Genomic DNA, 24656 nt, shown 5'->3' on the forward strand with positions numbered 1-24656 from the left:
AGAGGATTAATTTAAACACACCTAAAGTTTGGTAAGTCTAGCACAAAAACTTCATACTTATAAAAACTTTCAGAGTGACCCTTGTATAGTACACAGTGTACTTTAGCCGCTTCAGCTACTGAGCAACTCAAATACTATAAGTACGATCACATTGCATTATTGTAACTTTGGTAGCAGATACGCTATGCAACAAATTCTATTTTTGAATGATGTTTCGTACTGATCTTAGCAAAAGCCTATTCAAACACACAATTAATATTAAAAATAAAGGAAGGATGGAAGGAATTAAATTAAAATCAGGGGTTGACACATCAATATCTGAATTTTATTTCTACCTCACAAACATTTATGTCTTAGATTAGGTAATTTAAAAAGTCACAAAATTAAAAATTTACTAATACTACCTATTCTCCATTCTTGATTGGCTCAACTTCTCCCTCCATGTTTTTTCTTTTCGTCCGCTCCTGAAATTACATTTACAAACTTTAACATTATGTGTAAAGAACGTATCAGTAACAGGTTGTCTGATTAGATGTGCTACTTTTGTTAAGATGTCACTGTACAAACCACTACATTGATACCGTGATGTATATAAATGTGTGTTTATAAACAAATATAAGTGGAGGATGGATGTGATGAGAGAGTGAAGTGGTCCCAGCTAGCATCCTGTTATCCCTTGCAAGAGTTATGATTGATAAAATACAATAAAATAACTGAAGAAGAGATTTCACTGTTGTTATATTGATGTTGATGAAGTCAAATTTCCTTGTTATATTGCCCGAGGGTGGTCTAGACACAAAATACCCTCAAACAATCCTCAAAATTCAATCTCAGTCAAATGGATGGCTGCAGAGATTTATCCCTACTGGAAAAGCTTTCCAGGTCTGAGACAAGCGAAAGCAGTCACAGACTCTCTATCATTATACAGTGAAGCTGTGCTTCGACTCGGAGGAGACTTATAGGAGTTTCCTTAAGTGTCAAAATGTTCACATCTACATGAAACCTATTGATAACAGGTGTTATTTTGCTGCCTTATTCCTACATGTGGCAAAACAATTACAGATCTTATCATAGCATTTTTCTGAGGATAATTTGATCATCTTCCATACAGCTCCAAATCTAGTGCTCAGTTACTAACATGTGATTTTGTAACTGAAAAAGCATCAGTGTTTTGCAACAAACCTGAAATGACAACAGTAGTGATTAAACAATCATTTTTGCATTCACTGTTAAATTAGGCGGCAAACTTGTATGACAATGCTAAGTAAGTAAAAGGTTGTTGTCAATATGATGAAATCCATAATATTGGTAGCATATAAAAATTTTTGTACAAAAAAGTTTATAGATTTTTCAAATATAACCGAAACAATACTTAAAAATCACGTTAAATGTTCAGAGTTTAACCGATGATATGAAATCTATTTGATTTTCTATTGAATGTATTCTGTTGGACTCTCTGGAGTATATTAATTTATTACAATTAACAGCAGATAAGTGAATGGTACCTGGAGTGGGAACCATGTTGTCCGGCTTGCCCTCCTCCATGGGCTCATCAGTGAGAGGTACAGGTCCTCTGTCAGGCATCTGTTGTGGTGGGGGCCCGTACATGTTGCCCTCCACTCCCTGCTGTGGAGGTTGTTGCTGAGGCTGACCCTACACACACACAGCAATAAGAACTGGTACTACAGTTAAAGTCAAAAATTGTATACCCATTTGGAACACTTTGTAAAATACAAAATTTTAGTATTAATATTTTTACCCTTTAAGCGCCAAGAGCCTTTATTTAAGTTCAAACTTGGGCGGTAGTGAAACCCCAAGAGCCTATGTATAGGCTTGGGCAAGGTCAGACGTCAAGCACCAAGAGCCTTTAATTAAGTTCAAACTTGGGCGGTAGTGAAACCCCAAGAGCCTATGTATAGGCTTGGGCAAGGTCAGACGTCAAGCACCAAGAGCCTTTAATTAAGTTCAAACTTGGGCGGTAGTGAAACCCCAAGAGCCTATGTATAGGCTTGGGCAAGGTCAGACGTCAAGCACCAAGAGCCTTTATTTAAGTTCAAACTTGGGCGGTAGTGAAACCCCAAGAGCCTATGTATAGGCTTGGGCAAGGTCGGACGTCAAGCACCAAGAGCCTTTATTTAGGCTCTTAACATTTTTATACAGTACATATCTATTTATTGACTAACATCCACAATATTAGTACTGGTTTATGTAGAACTATATTTGCTTTAATAATATAACATAACTTGGTTTTTTTTGTAATTTTTAGTAGTTTTAATGTTTAATAAAATTGCATTATTCATGTTTGGGATTAGATGATACAAACACCCCACCTGCACTGAAAATGGTAATAATTAAAAGACTTTTGATCTACTGACATAAGGTAGGTACGAATTTGAAATAGCAAATATTAATAAATAATTTTGAAAATTATTGGATTCAAATTTTGCATTGGTTTTTTTATTTGTAACAATTTGTTGTGGCAAAACCAGAGCCACAGCTCCCTATGGACGATAACCAGTTGGGATCAAGAGGTTAACATCTGATGTCAGTCCCTGGTTACAGTTCTGTGTGTTTTCACATATAACCATAGTCCATAAGTGAAACTGGTAGAGACGATATACAATTAAATTAGACTGGCTAGTCTGAAATATAGACAAAAATATGAATTCAGATTCAATTTTAATTTAACATCCGTATTAGATTGTCTCATCATCCTTTTCATAGGCCTTTTGAATTGGATCGTTAGGAGTTGTATGAATGTTTACTATATTACAAAGTAAGTTAACATATAGTCAAATCACACTATAAAAGCTCTTGAGACAAGTGTGCTATGGAGAAGCATTAACAGTGAGACATTCTGTTGTGTACAGGGCTGGCAGCTGTTGTCTGTTGTTGCCACTTGTCAGGCAGTATTTATAATGACTTGAAATACTTGATATATCTTTCTCATACTTTTAGTTCTATTAATTCATTGTAAACAGAAGCTTATTTTGCTGAAGACAGAATAACACATTTTATGAGTAATTGACTGTATTATTTTAATAATATGACTTACCGGGTGAGCAGCCGGGTCCTGTTGTGGAGGCATGTGGTAGTGAGGGTGAGGGCGAGACGGAGGCATGTGTGGCGGAGGGTACTGGGGGTACGGGTTTTGGTGGTAGTAAGGATGAGGAGGATATTGAGGGTACGGAGACTGAGGATAGCCGTAGGGTGGTCTGGGGGGGAGAGGCTGAGTGGCGGGGCTAGGGGGGTACTGCTGTGGGGGGTAAGGGGACATTCCAGGCTGGAACCCCCCTTGAGGGGGAGGCATCTGGTTCGGCGGAGGTCCTCCTGCAGGTGGTGGGTAGCCGCCCTGGTAGCCCGGAGCCTGGTAGGGGGTGGAGGGGTGTATGTAGGGTGCAGGAGGAGTAGGGGCAGGGGCCGGGGCAGGAATGTTGTTCTCTGCTGGCTTGGAGGGCAGTGCCGGGGGTGTGGGGGTGCTGACGGTCGTCTCCATCGGGGGGTTGCTGGACTCGTCGGCCGACTGACTGCGTTCCTCCATCGGCTATCGAGCAACAAATTACTATTTGATCGAAGACAGAAATAGCAAATCACATACACTTAATAATCTTCAAAGCTATCACTCAAGTACATATTGCAACAGAAAACTTACCTTTATACATAATCCAATTGTAAAATTTGGCACTAAACAAAATTAATGTGATCACTTAGAACTAGCAGTAATTTAACTATATATTGGTTTTTTACTTTAAGGAGTATCCATCATTAATCTAAATAATCTCAATTATGAAGCAAATCCAATTCTATCAAATATTTAGTCGATCTCGTGCAGGAAGACACTAAATCTCATTCTTTACTTCTAGCAAATCTATTTAAACATAACCTGTATGTATTACATATCATTGTAAAACATCCTTTGCAATGTTGTTTGATTATAAAATTTATATAAAATATGAAATAGAACACAGACTTAAGACTTACCAATTATAGTGAAATCTGTTCCATTTGCAGAACAAAAGGAATACACTTTTTGTCAATGGAGAAAGATACATCATAATTTCTACTAGGTATCAGGACTAACATTGAGAGAAGAAAACAAGGAAAATATTTCTCTTGACAGATCAAGCAGAGAGAAGTTTTAGAACTTCTCAATAGTTGGCAGTACAAGGCAGACAACATTGATAGTAGATTGTAACAGGGAAACTTTGGTGTCAGATACATTGTGGAGGTACAGTGTTGCACATGACAATATCTCAAAACTGCCATGGGCGCGAGCATAGAATATAAAATGCTGAGTGTGGTGTGTTGAGTTATTCATTCAAAATCTTCTCCAAGATGATTTTGTGGGAGAAATCAACTATCAAATAATTGTATTGTTGCATGTGATTCAAAAACAAACCTGGTTCACACCTGGAATAAAAGACATGGTTCAATAAACACGAGCCAAGAGTCAAAACAGCATTCATCTTAAGAAAAAGTGACTGTATTCCAAGCAGAATTCATGTCAATTGAAACTTGCGCCAGAAGACTGTTTATGAGTGAAAGGTGGAATGGAAGTGGAGAAATCCTCACAAACAATAGACAATGAGAATGAAAGTCCTATGATGAGTGCCGGGTCATGAGGGTATTCATGGAAATGAATCTGCAGAAGCTCTTGCCAAGAAAACTTCTAAGAGCGTCAGAGGTGCCAGGCTGAAGTATCTGTCTTGTATTGCAAAGTTGTAGTAGATGACTGGGAAAGGACAGATCCAAGTTGTGGAGAGAATTATCTCAAGGCTTAGACAATTGAAAATGTTTATCTAATCATACTCAGAAGGATAAATTAGTCTTATAGACCTAAATACGCAAGATACAACTGTGCCTCAGGATTCTTAAAGAGCACGGCCTCCTTCAAAAATATCTAGTTAAGATGGTATTGAAGCAAACTGATGAATGCAGATTCTGTGGAGAAGCAGAAGAATCACTAGAACAAATATGACTGTAAACGTATGTCCTGCTATCTGTGCAACAAGGGAAAAGATCCTAGCGGCCTATGTGCTAGGCTTAAAGCAGAAACAGGAACCTAAAAATCTAATAGGCCTTTACAAAATCCTTAAACGCTGTAATTAGAATAAATAACGCACATTAGACATTATAAGTTTAAGTATGACACTATTTTTCCATTCTTAAAAAAAAATTGAATTAGCAGGTTACAAAAATATTATTTCATAAAGAAGGACAAACAGATATTCATAAGACATCGGTTTGTTATAACTATTGAATTTGTGTGAAAAATGGAGGATAAAAGTTGGTTCATATAAGTCATTTTACTGCTTATGTATAAGTACTATGTCCGTACCACGTTTAATTTGAATAAATTAAACAATTAGCTATAATTTGTAATTCACTTAAACTAATGTGTTAAGTTCGATCGTACTGTCCGCTATATTATTGGACACTTTCATACCACATTTTGTACAATCACTATCCTGAAACTTTATGAGATATCAAAAAACATGTAAGAACAAACATTGTTGTAAATTACCAGAGTATTCTAAAACATGCTCGTTTTGCTCTACAAAGCCTAATAATTAATTATGATGTATCCAATTATTTTATAAACTTAGAACGTCTGCCATCTTAAAACCTTAAGATAAATTTAAAAATATGCAAGAACAAAAAGTTGTTTGATATTATTCAAAGTTTGTAAAAACTTGTATTTATTTTATGTAACACAACAGAAGAAATACAATTAACCAATGTGATGGCAGAAATATAACAACTTTTAATTGATTGAGGCTGACTAGTGAACTTATCTAAGATATGTTTGATTACCATCTCCACACTTGGTAGATTGTGTCAACAACAAAGTAATATTGACATAACTAAACTTCTGAACTAAAACTGACTTTTTATTTGAAGGCCACAAAACGTAAAATACAATTTAATTTTGGGTCAATTGTCTAATTCATTCCCAGAAACCACATAGATGGCCTGGTATTTTTTTATTTGGCATACAAATCAATTTTGTGAATATCTTAAAAATGGCTTTTTATTGTCAGTGTAATTTAAAATTAAATGCGTATTCTACATGGATACAATATTGTAGAAATTTTAAAAAATATTGCTTATAAGATGTTAAAGACAAATTTATTGAATACACTTGCCTATAATATACAAAAATGCCTAAAATCCTTCTATGAATTGACACCTATTGCGTTCAATTTAATTAGGTCTAAGGTCTCAAGATGGTTTTACATATACATGAACTTTAACCTTTTTTTATTTCGACAACTTATTACACCAAATTATCATAGTTTTGATTATTCTAAAAAGATTCCAAATTGATGCTTTGTTCACCAGAAAAGCAGATCATACTGCATATCTCACCGTAGCTACACAATTTCCAACAATAACAATTTCGATGTTAGTTTTGGACTGAAGCAGGAGAGTGTCGAAGTCATTGATCGATGGTGACGAAGGGATCCCACATGAGGCATCAGCTGATATAACTATTCCTCACTTCACATGTTACCTCATAGTTTAGCAAGCAATACATCAAATATAATATAGAAAACTGTCTGTAGGTTCAACTGTAAATTTCGTATGAACCATTTGAAAGCTAGACCTATAGATACTCTAAGTCTGTTAACTTAGTAAAGTAAATCTAGAGAAATACAGCGGTAATATGGTTAAATTATGCACCAAATCAACAAGAAATGTATAAGAATGCTGGAATCCACAAAAACAACATTACTGCATAGATCAACAATCAAAATGCTCCACTTAGAATAAACAAAACCCAACCGCTACATTACAAAAACAACAATAAAACAAGAAAAATAACAATAATATCAGTATATCAAAATACAAAAGTGGCAGACCAAGGGAGAATTTACTTGACATGACAACCAACAATCAAGGCAGCAGCTCTTCCTCACTGTCTCAGCATTTCAGGTCTACACTTGACACACACTGACTTCCGTTCTATTTCAATTTACTTTTATAATCATACTTAATTTATGAACAAACACTCCAATAATTAAGAAATTTTATTTGTGTGCGGCCTTTTGTGTTCAATGAACACATCATCAGACCCACATAACTTAAATAAAAGTAAAGTAATAATACAAACAATTTAGACTTAAATAAAAAACACATCTCATAATAATACAAAGGGATAAAATTTTAAAGACCAGGAAGTATGTCTACTGTATGTGTAAAAGATAATATTTAATTAGATTAAAGGTATAACGGTGAATTTTGACGGCTCATTATTTACTTAATCACTTTGGTTCTTCTGCATAAAAATCGTTTCATAAGTGTTGAGTTATTTTTTATACAAAATAAGACAAAAACATGTTTTAGCAATCTGAAATTTGCATAATGCAGATTTTAGACTTATTTGAAGATTTAATGGATATGAGATCCATCTTTGACATATCACCAGTCGTGATATTTTGAAACAGTGACTTTCCAAGTGTATTTTAAGTACTTCTGTTGATTTTATTTTTATAAAATACATTGAAGATTTGAGTATCGGAGTCAAGTGAAAAGAGCCATGGGGTTGATACTGCCAAGTATCTCGTGGGTCTGAATCAACCCATCCCTAATTTTAACCCTATGCACTCAAAGGTAGTATTTATAATTTGTCCTTGGAGCTCGTATGGCGCCAGCTCTACTTGCTGCCGCCATTTTGTTGGAAACACGGATTAATTTTTGCTGTAATGTTATCTCAGCTCTTATGTCCAACTGTACTGGCCAAGATATAATACGTCCATAACTCATAAGGCCAGCACCACTGGCCACTAAACATAGCAGTTATTTATTTTCTAATATTCTCTTTGTTTTATAATGAATGGTGAGTGCTGAAACCTACGAGCAGCTGTTTTGTAAAGTAATTTTTAGGTAAAGCAATAAATTTTAAATTAGCTTATAACTCTTTTCTAAACTTTGGCTGAGCAAATAAGACGAATGACACGTATTGGGCATTTACACTAAAGTGATAGAAACCTAGAACATTTTACTAGAAGACGTGTGCTAACTACTCTTGACTACACATAGGTGTGTATTTTTAAAAGTTTTATTCTGTAAAAAAAATGTAAAGGCAGAAAAATGTAAAATAGTTCATTTTTGAGTAATAACATAACTGTAAAATGCCTACTTTATAATATTTTATTTACATATCTTTTTAACAATATACATGTAAGAGTTAAATTTCCCAAATGTATGTTTATCCTTGTATTAGAAAGATTCATTTAAAGTTAATTTAAAATCAATTTTCATTTCTTCTTTAAACACTTTAAATTACTATGCAAATAACGCGGAGGATATTGAAAAATGATTCCGATTTGGGAAGGCAAACAACAAATATGGCTGCTGAGCTGTCAATGAAACGTAGTGCGGCCATCTGTACTGGCCATACGAGTTGCGAGGACACACTACGGCAAAACTAACGCAAACTGTCTGCAACCTGGATGTGGCCAGCGCTGCTGGCTTTTCGAGCGCAAAGGGTTAACCCATGTGTATTGAAGATCAGTTCTCTTACTGGAGGGGAATTATTTAATATTAAGGTTAATTTAAAATCACTAAAAGTTCCCCATTAAGATTTAGAACGTGAATAGAGCCTTGAGATGCTGACAACAGTGTGAAGACTGGCATGCAGGTATGGGTGGGGGGGGGGTGAAGTGGGGCGTAGTGTTACCTGTATGTAGTGGAGTACAACCATCTGTTAACATACAAGCAGACGTCACACACACTACTCTCGTACTGACCCTAACTGTATCATAGCCTATCCCTTCATACTTGAATGATCATCCAACTTGTTTCTATGTCTATCAATTTTAGAATTAGTTCACAAGGATTTCTTGTAAAAGCACTTTTACATAAAAAAAATCCTGAAGTGCAGCATTTTTAATTGAGTAATATTTAATTTATCAGATATTCTGTATGACAGCATGCTATTTTTAGATCAGGAGTAATCAGAGGAAACCCCTAGACATGAAGGTGAACATCTCCGAACTGTACGGTTTATCTTACCTCAGAGTGTTGGGGGTTCGGCCCGTCCTCGACCCCGTTGGTAGGGGTTGCCACTGGCTCTGCTGCCCCGCTCTCCTCAGGGGCGCGCGGAGGCTTGTGTGCCTCGTCCACGCCGCGTGCACGCTCCTTGCGCAACAACTCTACCTGCCGCTCTACCATCTTCTGGAATGTATCTTCGTCCACTGCTCTCTGGCAATGCTGGCACGAGATAACAGTTGAGCATCTGTTAGTTCCCAGAGATACTATCCAACTCATCGTGGTTTAAAGAGGCATAAAGTATTATTGTGAAGACTGGCTATTTCATGCTGTAGCAAAACTTCCTATTTAATCCACTTAAAACCCAATAGGCTGGGTACTTTAGCTCTAAAATTTACATTATTTGGTTGTTGTAAATAACAAGATGGAAGAATTACCTATTAAAGTGATAGTTTTAGTAATGCAATATTTGTGATAACATTCCACAAATTAACCCTTTGGCAGATAACATATATATATATATATATATATATATATATATATATATATATATATATATATATATATATATATATATATATATATATAACTAAATCAGGAAAATTTTAGTTTTGTAAATAATATGTGACCTGAAGTTAATATTTCCTATCCCTATGTTTGTACATTGCTGTGCATTCATGTGTGGACAACAGCTGATCAGCAGTAAATAAACAGACATTTACTAATTTTCTTCACATTGTACATTTTGTTTACATAGGTTTATTACCTTAATATTTTTTCCTATGATGGGTTGAGGAGGTCTGACATTTATTTCTGAAAGTCAATGTTCATAAGATATGAAAAAAATGTTACGTGTCTTAAATCCATATTCAGTTATTTTATTTTTCAACCACCGGCTTACGGTTACAACACAATCATCAGTCTATAAATCTAAAATATTACAATTAAGTTTGTCATCAAAATTCTAAAAAATTACAGAACAACATTTATATACCGGTGAGGCAGACCACCAGTGCAGTATAAATAGGGAGAGAACGGTTTGGTGTATTTATATAAGACAAAGTGCTTTCTCCATAAAACTCCCATGGGGAATCTATTGAAAGTATGTTCATCAAAATCTATGTACAGGATGCTCCCAAAAGTCCCAGCTACATCTAAAATTGTTAATAAAAGAGTAGAATATGACAACTTTATTCAAAGGTAAGACAACACAAACAGGGTAAAATGTCCTTTCAAGAAATCGAGCTTCCCTAGAAAAGTTGGAAAATGAACCAAGAATGAAAATAGACGCCGTTTGCTTTACATTTTTTACAGTACCATATGTCTCACTCAAAAAAGTTGAAACAGTTTATCCAGTAGGAGCCTACCGAGGTAACAAAATCATATGTTAATTTAAAATATTCTTTTTTAGATTTGAGTCTAAATGAGATAGGAAGACCAGCAGACTTACCTTGAAAACTACCTTCTAGGGTCCACTGATTGAAAGCAACACATACAAGTACAATATTTGTACTAAGATATATGTACTTTGATGTGTTCTTTCCAATCAGTAGACCCTAGAAGTTAGTTTTCAAAATGAGCCTGCGTATTTTCTTATCAATTAACAATAAAATGTATACTAAAAATAATCATAAGTTGAATTTTTCATATTTACTCTTTTCAGAGTTAGTTAATAAAATTATGTATTTTCTATATTGGGTATTACTGAAATTACAACACGAGATTAGAGCTTACTACCAAAGCTGCCAAAATAATATAAAATATATTCAAATTATTTTTGAACGACCTAAACATTAAAACTTAAATTAACAACAATTTACAAGAAAACATTTCAGACATTCTTGAAACAGCTTTATTAAAGATATTTCTAACACACCTTCTTCAGTTCTTCCTGGAAATTTTCACTGCTTTCTATGAATTTTCTTTTCTTCGCTTCAAACTTCTCTTCAATCTGTTGCAGTTCTGCTTCTAGTTTTTTCTGGAAAATAAAAAAATTACGTCAACTAGACACTCATCGTAAGTTATATATTAAGGGTATTTGAGACAATACAATACACTTTATGTTAGTGGAGTTGTCAATCAAATTGTGATTTGGCCTTGATAATAAGTCAACAGAATCAGACCGATACCAATATGATTCAGCTCTCACAACAATCTAGCCAGACATTCTAAACTTGAGCCAAGACGAGATTTCAGATTGGAAAATTTTTAACAGCCAACTAAAAGGGGGCTATTTGTGTTTTATTCTGAAATATTCCTTTTGATAACTTCAATTCAATATTCAAAGTTTCAATACTTTTACGAAATTCAATATTCAAAATGCTCTATTTTCTGTTAGAGTGATTTCTCAAACAATAATCCTATACAAAATGATGGTCGTTTAAGGCTTTAATATAGATCCTATTTCAACAGCTGCCATTTTGTAACAAACAAAGCTTATGAAGTGTGGTTTGCGGCATTATTTTCTAATAATAAAGGCCTTAACAATGGCATGGATATTGATCTAAGCGTGTGATTGTTATTGCATAATAAAGTAGTTAAGATAGCTGTATAACATTGTCCAAAGTTTGTAGATTTTATCAAGCTATGGTTAAAAAGTAATAAGGCGTTTCCAAACAATTCACTCTACCAGCATAAATGAATTTTTCGCTAAGTAAAACGGAGAAGACTTGACTTTACAAAAAATCCTTGAATTCTTTGGTGGCAGTCACTTACAACTAGTTAACATAAAATCCTTTAATTTAGATATAAAACTAGACAGTGACTGTGTGCTCTTCAAGCTACCGGGTAGGTCATTGTACAATTTGGGGCCAAACTACCGACTTCCAGCCTCACTCTGGGGAAGTGAAGCTGGTTGTCCTGGCGACTGCTACGTTGCGAGACCTCCTGTCTTTGCACAAGTTTTTCACAGAGATAAAGAGGTTCCCCGAATGTTAGGGCCTTTGTCGATCATGCAGACCGTAATTATTCTGCATACCTGTTCCATACACAAAATATTAGCTGCATCTCGATGAGAGGACACATGGTCAAACCTTTTTAGACAGAATACAAAACGGACGGCTGAGTTTTGCAATCTTTGAATCCTTCCAATGTCCTCCCTTGAGCTACTGTTTCCATAGGCAGGATAGCAGTAGTAAAAAACAGAGAAAATCACAGACCGCATGAGCTGCAGCTTCGCAGACTCCGGCAGTAAATTCCTAAATCTATACAGGCCCCTCAACCTGCTCAAAGCATGTATCTTACTATCTCAAGAGATGTGACAGTTACATGGAGTGAAACTTAGAAATCAAAAATTTACAATACACATTTTTCAATTTATGAACAAATAAAAGCAATAATACTTTAGTAATTGTGTATTTTTATTATTTTACATTTTTCTCTGGTTCCTAACAAAAAAATTGATATGTACCACTTATTACTTAGCATTTAGCACATATTTCTTAAAATATCTGAAAAATATGATGTACAAAGACAAAAACCAGTGTATCATTCTGGGAGTGTCTTATTATCAGTCGAAGGGTGTAAGTCAACTAAAGAATAATATTGTAGAAAAATGTTAGTTTAGAGAAAATTAATAAATTTGCAACAGCAAACTTATGCATTACTCATAATATTTTTATTTTTGAGCTTATTATTTTAGATACAGTATGTACATGAAAATTTGTATTTATTAAAAAAAATACATTATCACATTTTAGGTGAAGTATTTTAAGGTTAGTTAGAAAGTAACTAAACAATAATTAAAATGTTTGTTTTAAAAAAATAGTAAGTAGTTTACAAAAATATTTACAAAATTAACAATTAATTTTAATTAATAATTTATTACAAATACAGTATTTTATATATTAAGTGAAGATATTTTAACACGTTCGCTGCGGCAAGAGCGGCCAATGATGTACCCGATATGCGGCAAAATTCGAACTTGCGATTTTTGTTGAATTGGCGTTATTTTGGTTTGATGCGCTATAAAATAATGATATTCGATTACATTACGTTTTATACGTTCGTAATCATCGGGACTGTCCGGACAGTGGCCCGCATTTTTGGCATGGCATCATTTATATTAACATATGACGGGCTATATAAAATTTAACTATAACTTACCAAATGTGTTGTGCGATGTCCAAAAGTAGCAAGAATACTTCAATCGACTTTGATATGCATCAGCTTCCGTTGCTAGACAACGCTACTGTCCGGACAGTAGTCCCGCACATAGCGTAAAAACACCCACAGAGCCCGCGGTGCAGATCGCTGCCGCGTGCTGTCCGCACAGTAAAACAAATAAAAGTATCGTTTGAATGAATTTACTAAGGAGATAATACATACTGTATACAACAAAGCAAAATATGTGTATACTGTGTACAAGAAAAATATTGTCACCACACATATAGATAAAATCGCAATACCGGTAAAAGATTACCTTACTTTTAATTTAGTAGTAATAACCTATCCAATTTGTAAACAAGCCTAGCTGCTAATACGTATACTCACGAAAACAATAACACAAGGGAAAAGAAATTAGGAACACGTGTTTTATTGTTTTTCTACTGGTTCATAATAGCAATAAACATGTGAAATTTCAGCTGTTTCTCTGGCACTGTCGGGACAGTAGGCCCAGTAGGACGAACCGACGTATCAGAAAGTAAGTATACTTCATCTAGAACAAGCTTGAAAAGTTCTAGACAATTCCCACAAGATCGCAGCACGTGACAAGCGAAACGAATAAGCAATGCATTGTGCGTATCGGCACTGTCCGGACAGTGGCCCGCAGCGAACGTGTTAAGGATTTTATTTTAGAAAGTTTTAGCCAAAGTCTTACAATTTTTCCCAGCTTAAATTGCTGCTACCGGTCCTGCAGAGGCCTCAATAAATAATACCTCAATGGGTTAAAGCCTGTATGAGGGTTACTTGACTGAACAATCACACCGCCAACGATAAGGGATTAATACTACAGGTTAGTTGACAACACTAAACATGGATACGACATACCTGATGCATGGTGAGTGACTGAACAATCACACCGCCAACGATAAGGGATTAATACTACAGGTTAGTTGACAACACTAAACATGGATACGACATACCTGATGCATGGTGAGTGACTGAACAATCACACCGCCAACGATAAGGGATTAATACTACAGGTTAGTTGACAACACTAAACATGGATACGACATACCTGATGCATGGTGAGTGACTGAACTTGTCGCTTCAACACTTGCATTCGAGCAGTGGTGACGACAGAGCGCACGTCGGGCACGATGGCGTCCGAGAATATCTCGTTGATGAGCCGATGGTTGCGCAGATACCGCGCATACGCCACATGCTTCACAGAGTAACCATCATCTTGATCTGCAAACAGTATGTGATTTAATTATTCAGCTCCAGCGAGTAAAATTTAGTATTAAATTAAAGTCTTTTTGTCAGAATTTTTGTGAGTTTCATGATTTTTAAATTTATATTGATAGTTATATTATATTTATATTATACGTTTACAAAACTTTAGATGTAAAGTAAAGTAAAGATGTCTTATTTTACAAGGCGAAGTTAGGGCTAATAAGCTCTCTCTAACACTTAACCTGGGGACCAACGGCTTAAAGGTGACTTCCAAACCATAATAGGCATTTTATTGTAATTTGAATACTTCACATATTAATCCAAAATAATTGTTTGTAATATATAACTGTAAAGTTCAACTACAAACAAATATGTAAATTTGAGGTCTTCCTTATTACTATATTAACAATTTCATAGTTACCAACTGGTTACTGTAGGATCTGATTAATTAGCTTGGTTAGCCAAGCTTTGCATCACTGTGTCATTTGAATTAAACTACGTAACTACCGGATAAATATTAACAAATCTTTTATTGGGGACTCAAGATTTCAGTGGAATTAAGATATAGATTGTTTCCTCACCTTTTTTGTTTCTTTCTATACAGGAATTTATTTGTGGTTAATTTATTACTGACTACTGTGAAATATTTTTTACAGATAAAGCTTTGTAAACTACTAACCTAAAAGAAAAAGTTATCTTTAATGGAGCTATTGTGCATCACCCATTGATCGTATGTATTCTAACAGAGTGACTAACCCTGTATTCTAACATGGGTGCCGGATCAAATATATTATAGCTGGAAATGCCTATATATTGCATTGACAATTTGATTCCTCCAGGAATTAACCACAAAAACTAACAAATATATTGTGGTTTAAGGTGTTTTAACAAATACAGTGCATGTACAAAAGTTAACTCACCACAGTAGGATAAACGCCACAGAAGCAGCAACAGACAACACAGACAGAAATAAGAACAAGAGATTACTTATTCGGTGCTGAATCATTATTTCTTTATTGGACATTGAATAAACTACATTTTATATAAAAAACCTTTTAAAATATTCAAGGAGAAATTTACAAAAATATAAACTTCTTTAAAATATTTATTTGTAAAATAATTGTATGATGATAGTTATAGGTTGCAACAAATATTGAAGACCTGGAATTATTATACCAATAGCTGTCCAGTAGGACCCTCTTAAGAGCCAGCCATATTGAGTTTGTTCCTCATGAGAATTGTTCCTCACCTTATTAATACTCACCCAAACACTTTTCAGTTTCCTTTGTACGAGTTTAAAGTTTTGTAATGTTTAAATGATGAAGTACAAATCCTTTTTTCTAATCTAAAAAAGCGTTTCGATTAATATCTCTAAGTATATCTTTAAAATGATTTTACCATTAAAAAATATCATAAATATGTATGAGGTTTAAAATTGTTCAAATGGGGTTAAAATCAAGATGGCCACCAGTACAGCCGACTTCCTCATCCGACCATGCTTCTGTCCTCGAGCTAAAATTAACAAGGTAAAACTTAAGTTTAAGGCTCGTTTTGATCAACTCCTATTCCCACTGATTCTCAGATTAACCTACAAATTAAGAGTAGAGAATTGGCATTGGGAATATTATGGGTATATCGAGCATACCCATAAACCGAACTCGGGTCAACTGAAATGGTTCCGTGAAGTGTTTATTTTACATTCAACAGCAGCAGATACTGTTGAAACCCTCCGACTCTAGCAGAAGTGTGGGTGCGTGTGTGATGCCATGCCAGCACCCACCACACAACAACTGACACAGCCGTTGTTACCCGACTCAAGCCACTGCTATTCTGCTATTAATTATCTCCCCCATTCCTATAACCATTCCCGAAGTATAACTTACAGAAATCGTTTCTACACAACTCATTTCTCCTAAAGCATCCATTCTAACAGCTTATATTTAGATGTAATTGGGTTAACCGAAAATTAAGTTATTCAAAATGGCTGCCCCTTTTTTTATTCCGGTTAACCAGGGTTTTACTGTATTAATTTTAATTAAGAAATAAATTTTGGACAATCTACACCCAATACAAGTTGTGGTTCAATAAAGATTTCTTAGGGCAGTTTATAATCTTACCGTCCTCATCCTCTGCGGGTTGGATGTCGATGCGCCGATCTGCCTGCTTGCCACCTCGCTCTCCTGATCCTCGTTCATGAGGTTCCTTATCCTCCTTCTCTTGGTCTGTACAGGCACACATCATTGATCCACTAATCTCTTTTTGTTTATTTTTCTCAAGACATTTACAATTATAATGTTGACAACCTGATTACTCTTCATCACAAACTTTGTAATGAATACCATCAATTTAATTATGTAATAAAAAATCTAAAAAGTTTCTCTACAAGAAATTATTCTAATGCTCTCACAATGATTCACTGTCGATATAAACCACGGATTGACTGATGATAAAAATGCAGTTCCTAATGGTTTATTTTTTAAGAAAAGGAAATGATAGCCTCAAAATGGTTTCACTTTATAAAAAAAGGAATATTAATGTAAAATAGTGCTTGGTTGAAACTTTTGTCAGCACTAAAGTCAGCAAATTTAACTCTTTGAGAACAACATTATATGTTATTTTTTGACAGTACCAAAAATATTTAATGTTTCATAACAGGGATATCCTCCCAGCAAAAAAGAATGTTGCAAAAATAGGGGTTTACAGACAGTTTGAAAAAGAATTATAACTTTAGTATTATTTATCATAACATTATGGTTTTTCACTTAAATGTATGAAAATAAACGTACTTTAAGGAAAAAATACTCATAAATTTAAATATATGACTATATTTTTTTAAAGTTTATTCATGCAAACGAGTAAATAAAGTTAAAAATATAGTTTGAGTATCTTTAGGGTAAAACCAAAAGTTAATTTAACAGTGAGAAACCAATTGAATTGGTTTACAATTTTATTTTGAATAAAACTAAAAATGTTTATTAAGTTAGATTCTCAAATAAAAAAGTGATGATGATAACAATGTTTTACTCACACGGAAAAACAGAAAAAGTACGCAATTACAGGTAATTTTTATTCAGAGAAAGCAAATAATTTCATTTTGTAATATTCATTCTATGTTTATTTACATAAAAATCAGTAGAATGACATATAAGTACAATTATTGATGATGGAAAATTTTTTGTGAATACCAAACAATACACGTCATCAGCTGTTGCTTTGTAAACAAGCTTACGTAATAAAAAGCACGCATTCTAGTGGATAATAATGTTACTAACAACACAATAGACATCAAATTACAAAATAAGTGATTATGACGTAAGATTGGCAATTGCGTAATATGCTAAAACGAAAATCTTTGATTCCATAAAATTACATGCTCTGCATTTTCGGGAGTTTTGGAGTTTGAATTGATTTTAGGCTCTTATTGTCTAAACTACAAAGAACTAATGGATCTGCTCATGGTCTTTTCCACAAAAACGATTGTAGCTGACGGATCGACCCTTAGACCTCAAAGGGTTGGCAATGTTACAAATAAGAAACTTGTACTGTTTCCGTCTGCCCTTGTTGATGCCTGTGGAAAGCAATAGTCGATGTTACAATTAAAAATGACTTATTGACTAGATTCAATAAACAAACACTACAATATGAAATGGAACAAATGAGGATACCACTGTAATGTTAACAAGTGTCATCAGGTTCACTGTGAGAAACTCTCAACTTGACTACTGATATCTTACGAGAAGGAATAAAATAGAAAACAAAATAATAAGTGTGAGGTATCCTATGAGAATCTTCTCTACATCCACCTGACAACGTTTGTCTGTATTTTGTAAAAATTATGTCTAACACCAAACTGCTAACAGTTCAGCCTGACTTAAATCTAACATCTAACCTAATAAAGAAAGAAAGTAAAATTGGACTTGGATGTACTTTGCTTACTGGCTTTGCCTCTTGTCTTGGCAGCAACGTATGCGAGGTACGCCGGCGAGTTGTGGTACACCTTCAGTTGTTTCTCGTACTCCACCTGTCACACACAGCTCACGTCACTATCACACAATTACACTTCTTACAACAAGTCTTCAATATTACGATCCAATACATGCAACTAGTTAGCAAATTTGTATACATCAGAATAAGTAAAAAAAATTGCTTTTCACTGAAGATCGAATATTTTCCTGATGAATAACTGAAACTCTGCACATTTTAAAACTTACTATAAATTTATAAATTTTATTTATTTTTTTTTAGTTTGTAAACAAATTGTGTTACCTAATACTGCTTATACTACCATGTATTAACATAATGAAAAACTTCAGTACTAAAATTTACATGTCGTCTTCAGTTAGCTACTTATTATACTGGATTACTTATTATAAATTCAGATATTAGTGATGTTTTAGTCCCTCAACTGGTTTGACGTTATATGGACTTATGATCACATTATGTGGTTTGATGTCTATTTAATGCGTGTCATTTAACTCTCTTGTGGCCAATTATTTCGACTAAGTCACCATAAGAGGAATGTTGGTAACATAATATGTTCATTTTGTGTTGTGTTCTAGTCGTTTTAATGTTCTGAATACTGACAGAATATTATGATTTAACAAACATGGATCTCAACTTGTGATAAGATAATTGATTTTAACTAACAATATTAACTATTGACACAATCTTTGAGATTACTCAAACAGAAAAGTTACATATGTAATAAATTAAAGATTACTATTTATTGCTTAGTTTTAAATTATTTGCCAATTTCAAAATATTTGTACTGCGATAAGTTACTGAATTCACTCATCTCATCGATGCAATGTACAGTTTTACTAACCATAAATTTCTCTGGTATGTTTTATTCAAAGGTAATTATTATGGTAGAATATTTTCATCATAATATGAGGATTTTGTAACATTTTACAATTTTTTTGCTGCTTTCAGAGTATATTTTTAAGTCAGGCTGTAGCTTATACTAGAATATTATGGAGATTAAATGAACTTGTTTTGTCACTGTTACGTTTAAAGTATTAAGTTCCTACAAACTGTATGGCATGGTTATTACAATCCGTAAACTATTGTCACATATCAAATGTGTAATCATTAGGACATCATTAAGTTTACCGACCACTTTTTAAAAGAATGTTTGATTATACTCTCTACATTATAGATATCTATGAGTAACTTTCCACAATTAAATATATTCTTGCAAATGTAATTAGTGTGCAGAAAAGCAATCATTTTTAAATAAGATGGGGAGCAAAATTATTTGTTTGGTGAGCTATTTGCAACAGATTTCTCCTTCAACTATATAAAACAGACACAATTAGATTTTCAAACATTTAACAAAGTTTTGAAAATCAAAATCCACGCATAACATTATTGTTACCTTATTTAATATACACAAGCACTATTTGACATTGCATCTAAGTGGTACCAGTGGTTGGATTAGTGTAGAGAATGCTCAAACCTTTTCAGCTTCGTAGTCCTCCACATACTCAGTCTTGTCCTCCTCCGGGAGGTCGCGCCACATCTGGCCGATGATCTTGCCGATCTCCCATAGTTTCAGTTCTGGATTCTGGGCCTTGACCTGGTCCCACACCTTGCGACTGTAGCGCATGTACGGCATCAGGGGCTTCTCTGGTGGCTTGGGAGGCTTGGGCGTGCGGGAGTCACTCTAAACACCAGGTCTTCAATTTGTTGATGAACAATATAGAATTCTCAAACATAACATAGAAACACAAGGAATTTCTTCTTTATCATTACGGGCACATATATTACGGTTGCACATAAAGATGTTGTATTAAGTTGTGTGAAGATAACTTTTTGTTATTGTAACTTTTTTAGTGCCTTGGCCATTTTTCAGAGTCAAAGGCATAAAGTGCCAGACCGAATTCTGAAAATTTGCAAGCAATAGGGAAAACAACAAATTCAATAGATTTCCATACTTCTTTTTAATAATCAGTACTCTTTATTTATATGATTTTAAATGTAATTGTACAAATAATATGAATAAAGTTGTTTTGAATGTGAATCTAAAGAATATTACACATGTCATAATAATGTTAAATCCAGAGAAAAAACATTAAAATATGTGTTTTGATCAAAAGTACTATTTATGCTATTTTTTATTACAAGGCAATAAATGCAATAAAAACTAACCACGTTTCATGTATCATATATTTTTCTTACGTCTTAATTAAACATACTAGTAATGTTAATTGTATGGTCTCTTACGTCGTACAAATAAAGGATTTTTTTAATTATGTACATAAGAAAACTTAGTTCATACATGACATTTTATGATAAAAATGTGGGGATATCTTTTTTTATAATGTGTATTTGAGAACTAAATATGCTTACATACATATATACAAGGTGTGTTCAACAATAGGAATTTTTTTAACTTTAGCAGGTTTGGAGGGTCCGATTATTAAGATTTCCTTTATTATATTAGTTTTCATGCTCCTGAAGCATAATAAAATTTCCAGCTGTACTTATTGTTAACTTATTGTAGTGGCAGCTGCTAAGGTTAGATGTGTTTTATAAAGTCAGCAATTTAGTTTGTTAATAAAAACTGATAAAAACTTTGTATCAAGTTTTCTGTGATAAATGAAATAGGTGTAACAAAGAGTGGGAAATATTGACAAAGGCCTATGGTGAGTCTGATAAGATTAAGGCAAGGGTTTAGGACCTATTATAAACGTTTCAAAGATGGAATTGAAGACACTAAAGATGACGAACGCTCTGGACGCCCCAGCACATTGAAAACTGACAAAAACGTTAAAATAGTGGAAGAAATATTTATGAACAATTGCATTACTACGATCCGAGAAGTATGTTGATGTTGACATATCAACTGGCTCAGGCCACGACATTTTTTCAATATTTTGGGTATAAAACTTATGCCAGCAAAATTTGTTTCAAAATTTTTGAATTTTGAACGAAAACAACAGTGAATGGTAGTTGCTATGGAGTCACTTAATAGTCAACGATGATGCAGAACTACTGAAACGTGTTATTACAAGTAAAGAAACTTGGGTTTACATACATGGCGTCGAAACTGAGGCTCAATTATCCCAGTGGAGACATTCTGGATCACCAAGACCAAAATAGGCTCGACTAGTGCAGTCGAACTTGAAGGTTATGTTCACTGTGTTCTTCAATTTTAATGTCATAGTATTGCCAAAAAGTCAAATAGTAAATAAGGAGTACTACCTGCAAGTTCAACGCCATTTGCATGAAGCAATCTGAAAAAATTCCCGGATTTGTGGCAAAACAATTCATGGCTTTTGCACTATAACAATGCACCTACTCACACTTCATTGCTTATTCATGAATTTTTAGCCAAAAACAGTACTGTAACGATGCCTCAGCTTCCATATTCTCTAGCTTCGTACGACTTTTTTTATTTCCAAAAATTAAGAGAACTTTAAAAGACAAGCATAGATAACATTAAAAATAAATCACTCAAGAACTAAAGGCTGTCCCAAAGATCCGAGTTTGAGAAGTGTTTCGAGGATTGGAAGAAGCACTGGCACAAGCACTTAATACCTAATGGGGGAGACTACTTAGAAGGTGACAACATTAATGTAGAGGAATAAATCAATATTTTTTCACAAAATGAAAATCCTTCTAACTTTTTGAACATATATTGTACATATACATACAAGGAGAACAGTTACCTGCGCCTTCCCCACCTTCTGAGGATGGAACCCTGGGGGTGCATGGGGACTTGTAGTGAACGGGTTCTGGTTAGCTGCTGACTCTTTCTGGCATTAAAACAACAAACAAATATTAATCAGATAACAAAATAAATTATATTTTCTACTGACATGTTATATAAATGTTAATAAATCACAGTTTTTAACTTATCATACTTTTACCATAATGTTATATAATAAGTTTCATGAAACAAGACATAATCTAGCCAGTTATAAGTAATAATACACTATTAGATTATATAAGGACATAATCTAAATCATTAAACATTGCAACAGATAGATTAAAAAAAATTTATTAACACACGACTGCAGCAGACATCTTAATGTACTATACACTGTAACGAGTACTTCAAATCACTCGGTATACAGGTGATATGTACGCTACTCAAATTAAATATATCACAGTTAATATTATTAATGGAAAAGCAATAAAGATTTTGGATTTATCGAAATTGTTTGGTAATAATAGGAACCGCAAAAGTAAGTTATTTATATGATCAGGCCTGAAAATATGATTAGACAAGGAAGAAACAATTTTTCTAATAATGACAAGGGTGAAATTTGTAAAATAAAGCCTACAGAAACAAAACTTTGGTTATTTGAGTCTTCCTCGTATTTTGAAAAAAAAAATCAAAGTCAATACAATTTGTTTTAATGGAAGGGGTGAAAAAAACATTAAAAGGTTAGATTCCTAATTTTACATCTTACACCTTTTACAATGAATGACAAGTCATATATCACATCTTTAAGTCATTCAAGATAGCTATAAAGATTCTGATAGCTATAAAGTAGAGAACATTTCAACTGTCCAAGAATACTTACAAATGACTCTTATTTAAGAACTAGATGTGTCGAGTGACACAGCTCTGATATACTAACCGAAGAGGAAGAACCACCTCCGGAGCTGCCCGACGCTCTCAGACGTTCTGCAACCACAACACAAGTACAGAGCACTCTGGTGAGAGACCGAGACACTAGAATAGAGGAAGAGAGCTACGGAGGCGCTACACAGGCACATGCACAACGTGAAGCTGCAAGCTCTACGCGCTACAACGTACGCTACTCACCACATCCCTCTCACGCCTCACCTCTCCCCTTCCACTGCCGTCATTACAAAATGTGACATTCTATTCAGGTTACAAATTTGTTGTTCCACTAAATTCATTTTAATTGTGTATTTAGAAAAATTATTTAATTAATACAACTTTAACACTAATGTGCGCAGACATATATTTTCAGCCAGTGAATTCTTGGTGCAACATTTTATTTTAAATCAATTCCCTAGTCTTACAAGAATATAGTTCCTACAGAAAGGCAAAATAGTATAACATATGTTTAGTTTATTTGGAAAACACAAAGTAAATAATGCACTTAACTTTTTATTTTTTATTCTAATATATACCTCAACAGTTGAGGAACTATAAAAGTATTTAGTTTCTTACAAATTGAAATACATTTAATATTTAGTAAAAATATTAAAACTTTCTTTTATTTCAGAAACATATAAGAAGGCTCTAAACTATGACGTATTGTTATGAAAGCTTTAATTTATAGCCATAAACTCCCAGGTGTGTGGAGTATTTTTGGCATATTTATCATTGGTTAAAACGTTAGCAGTGTTTAAAAATAAAATATTAAAATTAATAATTTATTAAATTAAATCAGTTTTTACTTTATTCAAAGAGTAAATGAAGTTAAACCCTGTTCTTCTATTCATAGTTATTTACCCAAAAATAAAGTGAAGCTCTCTAGCTCATATTAACGTGAATACTGAATAAGAATTTACGGAAAAACACAATTTAATTAGTCTTATTCAATAAATAAAAATAAAACTATTTAATTGTGAAATACGAGATAGTGTAGAGTGTGAGTCTGGAGCAGTTCTCACCTTTGAGGATGTTGAAAGTCAGGGGGGCACCAGAGGTCGCCATCTCTAGCACACAAACACATCAAGTACAGTGAAATGATACATCTAGCAAGGCATTCCCACGCACAAGCACACAGTCAGTCAAGAGAGTATACTACACTAACAAGAGGCACTTCACTCCTTGACCATACAAAACTCTACTACACGAGAAACCTAATTGTTTTAAACATTTTCATTAGAATCAACTAAAAGCATCTGTATTTCTTGACTATAAACAACAAGAGTCACTCGAAAAATACAAAAAAGTTTTGATTTTATGCGTAAAATTTGTATCCCGCCAAAACATACAGCCAGATTTGATGGTTATCATTGCTATGTCATCACTTGCACATTTCAGTTTGATGATAATGGGCAATTCACTGCATAGTTGTGGTCCATTTACTTACTGGCAGACTGTTTTCAAGCATTGTGTAAAAAGAAGTTTTGTTTTAATAACAAAAAGTATAGATAGACAAACAAAATATATCATTCTTTAAAACAAGATATAGAACTTTCATTACACAAAAGTAGATTTTTTTATGCACATTCCCATTTTTAGGTTTATTTTGCCAACCCTCATGGGTCAAAAGTTTATTACAAAAGTTCGGTGGGAGTACAGTAAGAAAATTTATCCGCTTCCAAAGAATAGAAAATCTGATTCCAATTAGCTTTTAAATTATAACTAGTATTAAAAAAAAACACATTTG

General features: G+C 33.8%; 1 protein-coding gene across 4 annotated transcripts in view; it reads right to left on the reverse strand.

Annotated features, from left to right (window-relative positions):
* Window positions 1–303: 303 nt before the first annotated feature.
* Window positions 304–24656, reverse strand: part of LOC124357924 (SWI/SNF-related matrix-associated actin-dependent regulator of chromatin subfamily E member 1-like) — a 35835-nt gene continuing 11482 nt past the window's right edge. The window contains exons 3-15 of one of the 4 annotated variants that reach the window (XM_046810043.1): window positions 23932–23976; window positions 22923–22969; window positions 22005–22091; window positions 19790–19996; window positions 18268–18352; window positions 16449–16553; window positions 14174–14346; window positions 10871–10972; window positions 9019–9216; window positions 8684–8707; window positions 3056–3544; window positions 1506–1653; window positions 304–464 (exon numbers count right to left, since the gene is read on the reverse strand). In XM_046810043.1, the coding sequence (XP_046665999.1) occupies window positions 427–464; window positions 1506–1653; window positions 3056–3544; window positions 8684–8707; window positions 9019–9216; window positions 10871–10972; window positions 14174–14346; window positions 16449–16553; window positions 18268–18352; window positions 19790–19996; window positions 22005–22091; window positions 22923–22969; window positions 23932–23976 (1748 nt within the window). In that variant the 3' untranslated portion in view covers window positions 304–426. Of the gene's footprint in view, window positions 465–1505; window positions 1654–3055; window positions 3545–8683; window positions 8708–9018; window positions 9217–10870; window positions 10973–14173; window positions 14347–16448; window positions 16554–18258; window positions 18353–19789; window positions 19997–22004; window positions 22092–22922; window positions 22970–23931; window positions 23977–24656 lie in introns of all 4 variants that reach the window. The other 3 variants (XM_046810042.1, XM_046810045.1, XM_046810044.1) reach the window with 3 other exon arrangements.

The sequence above is a fragment of the Homalodisca vitripennis genome, chromosome 3 (genome assembly GCF_021130785.1).
Source record: "Homalodisca vitripennis isolate AUS2020 chromosome 3, UT_GWSS_2.1, whole genome shotgun sequence".
NCBI classification, from domain to species: Eukaryota; Metazoa; Arthropoda; class Insecta; order Hemiptera; family Cicadellidae; genus Homalodisca; species Homalodisca vitripennis.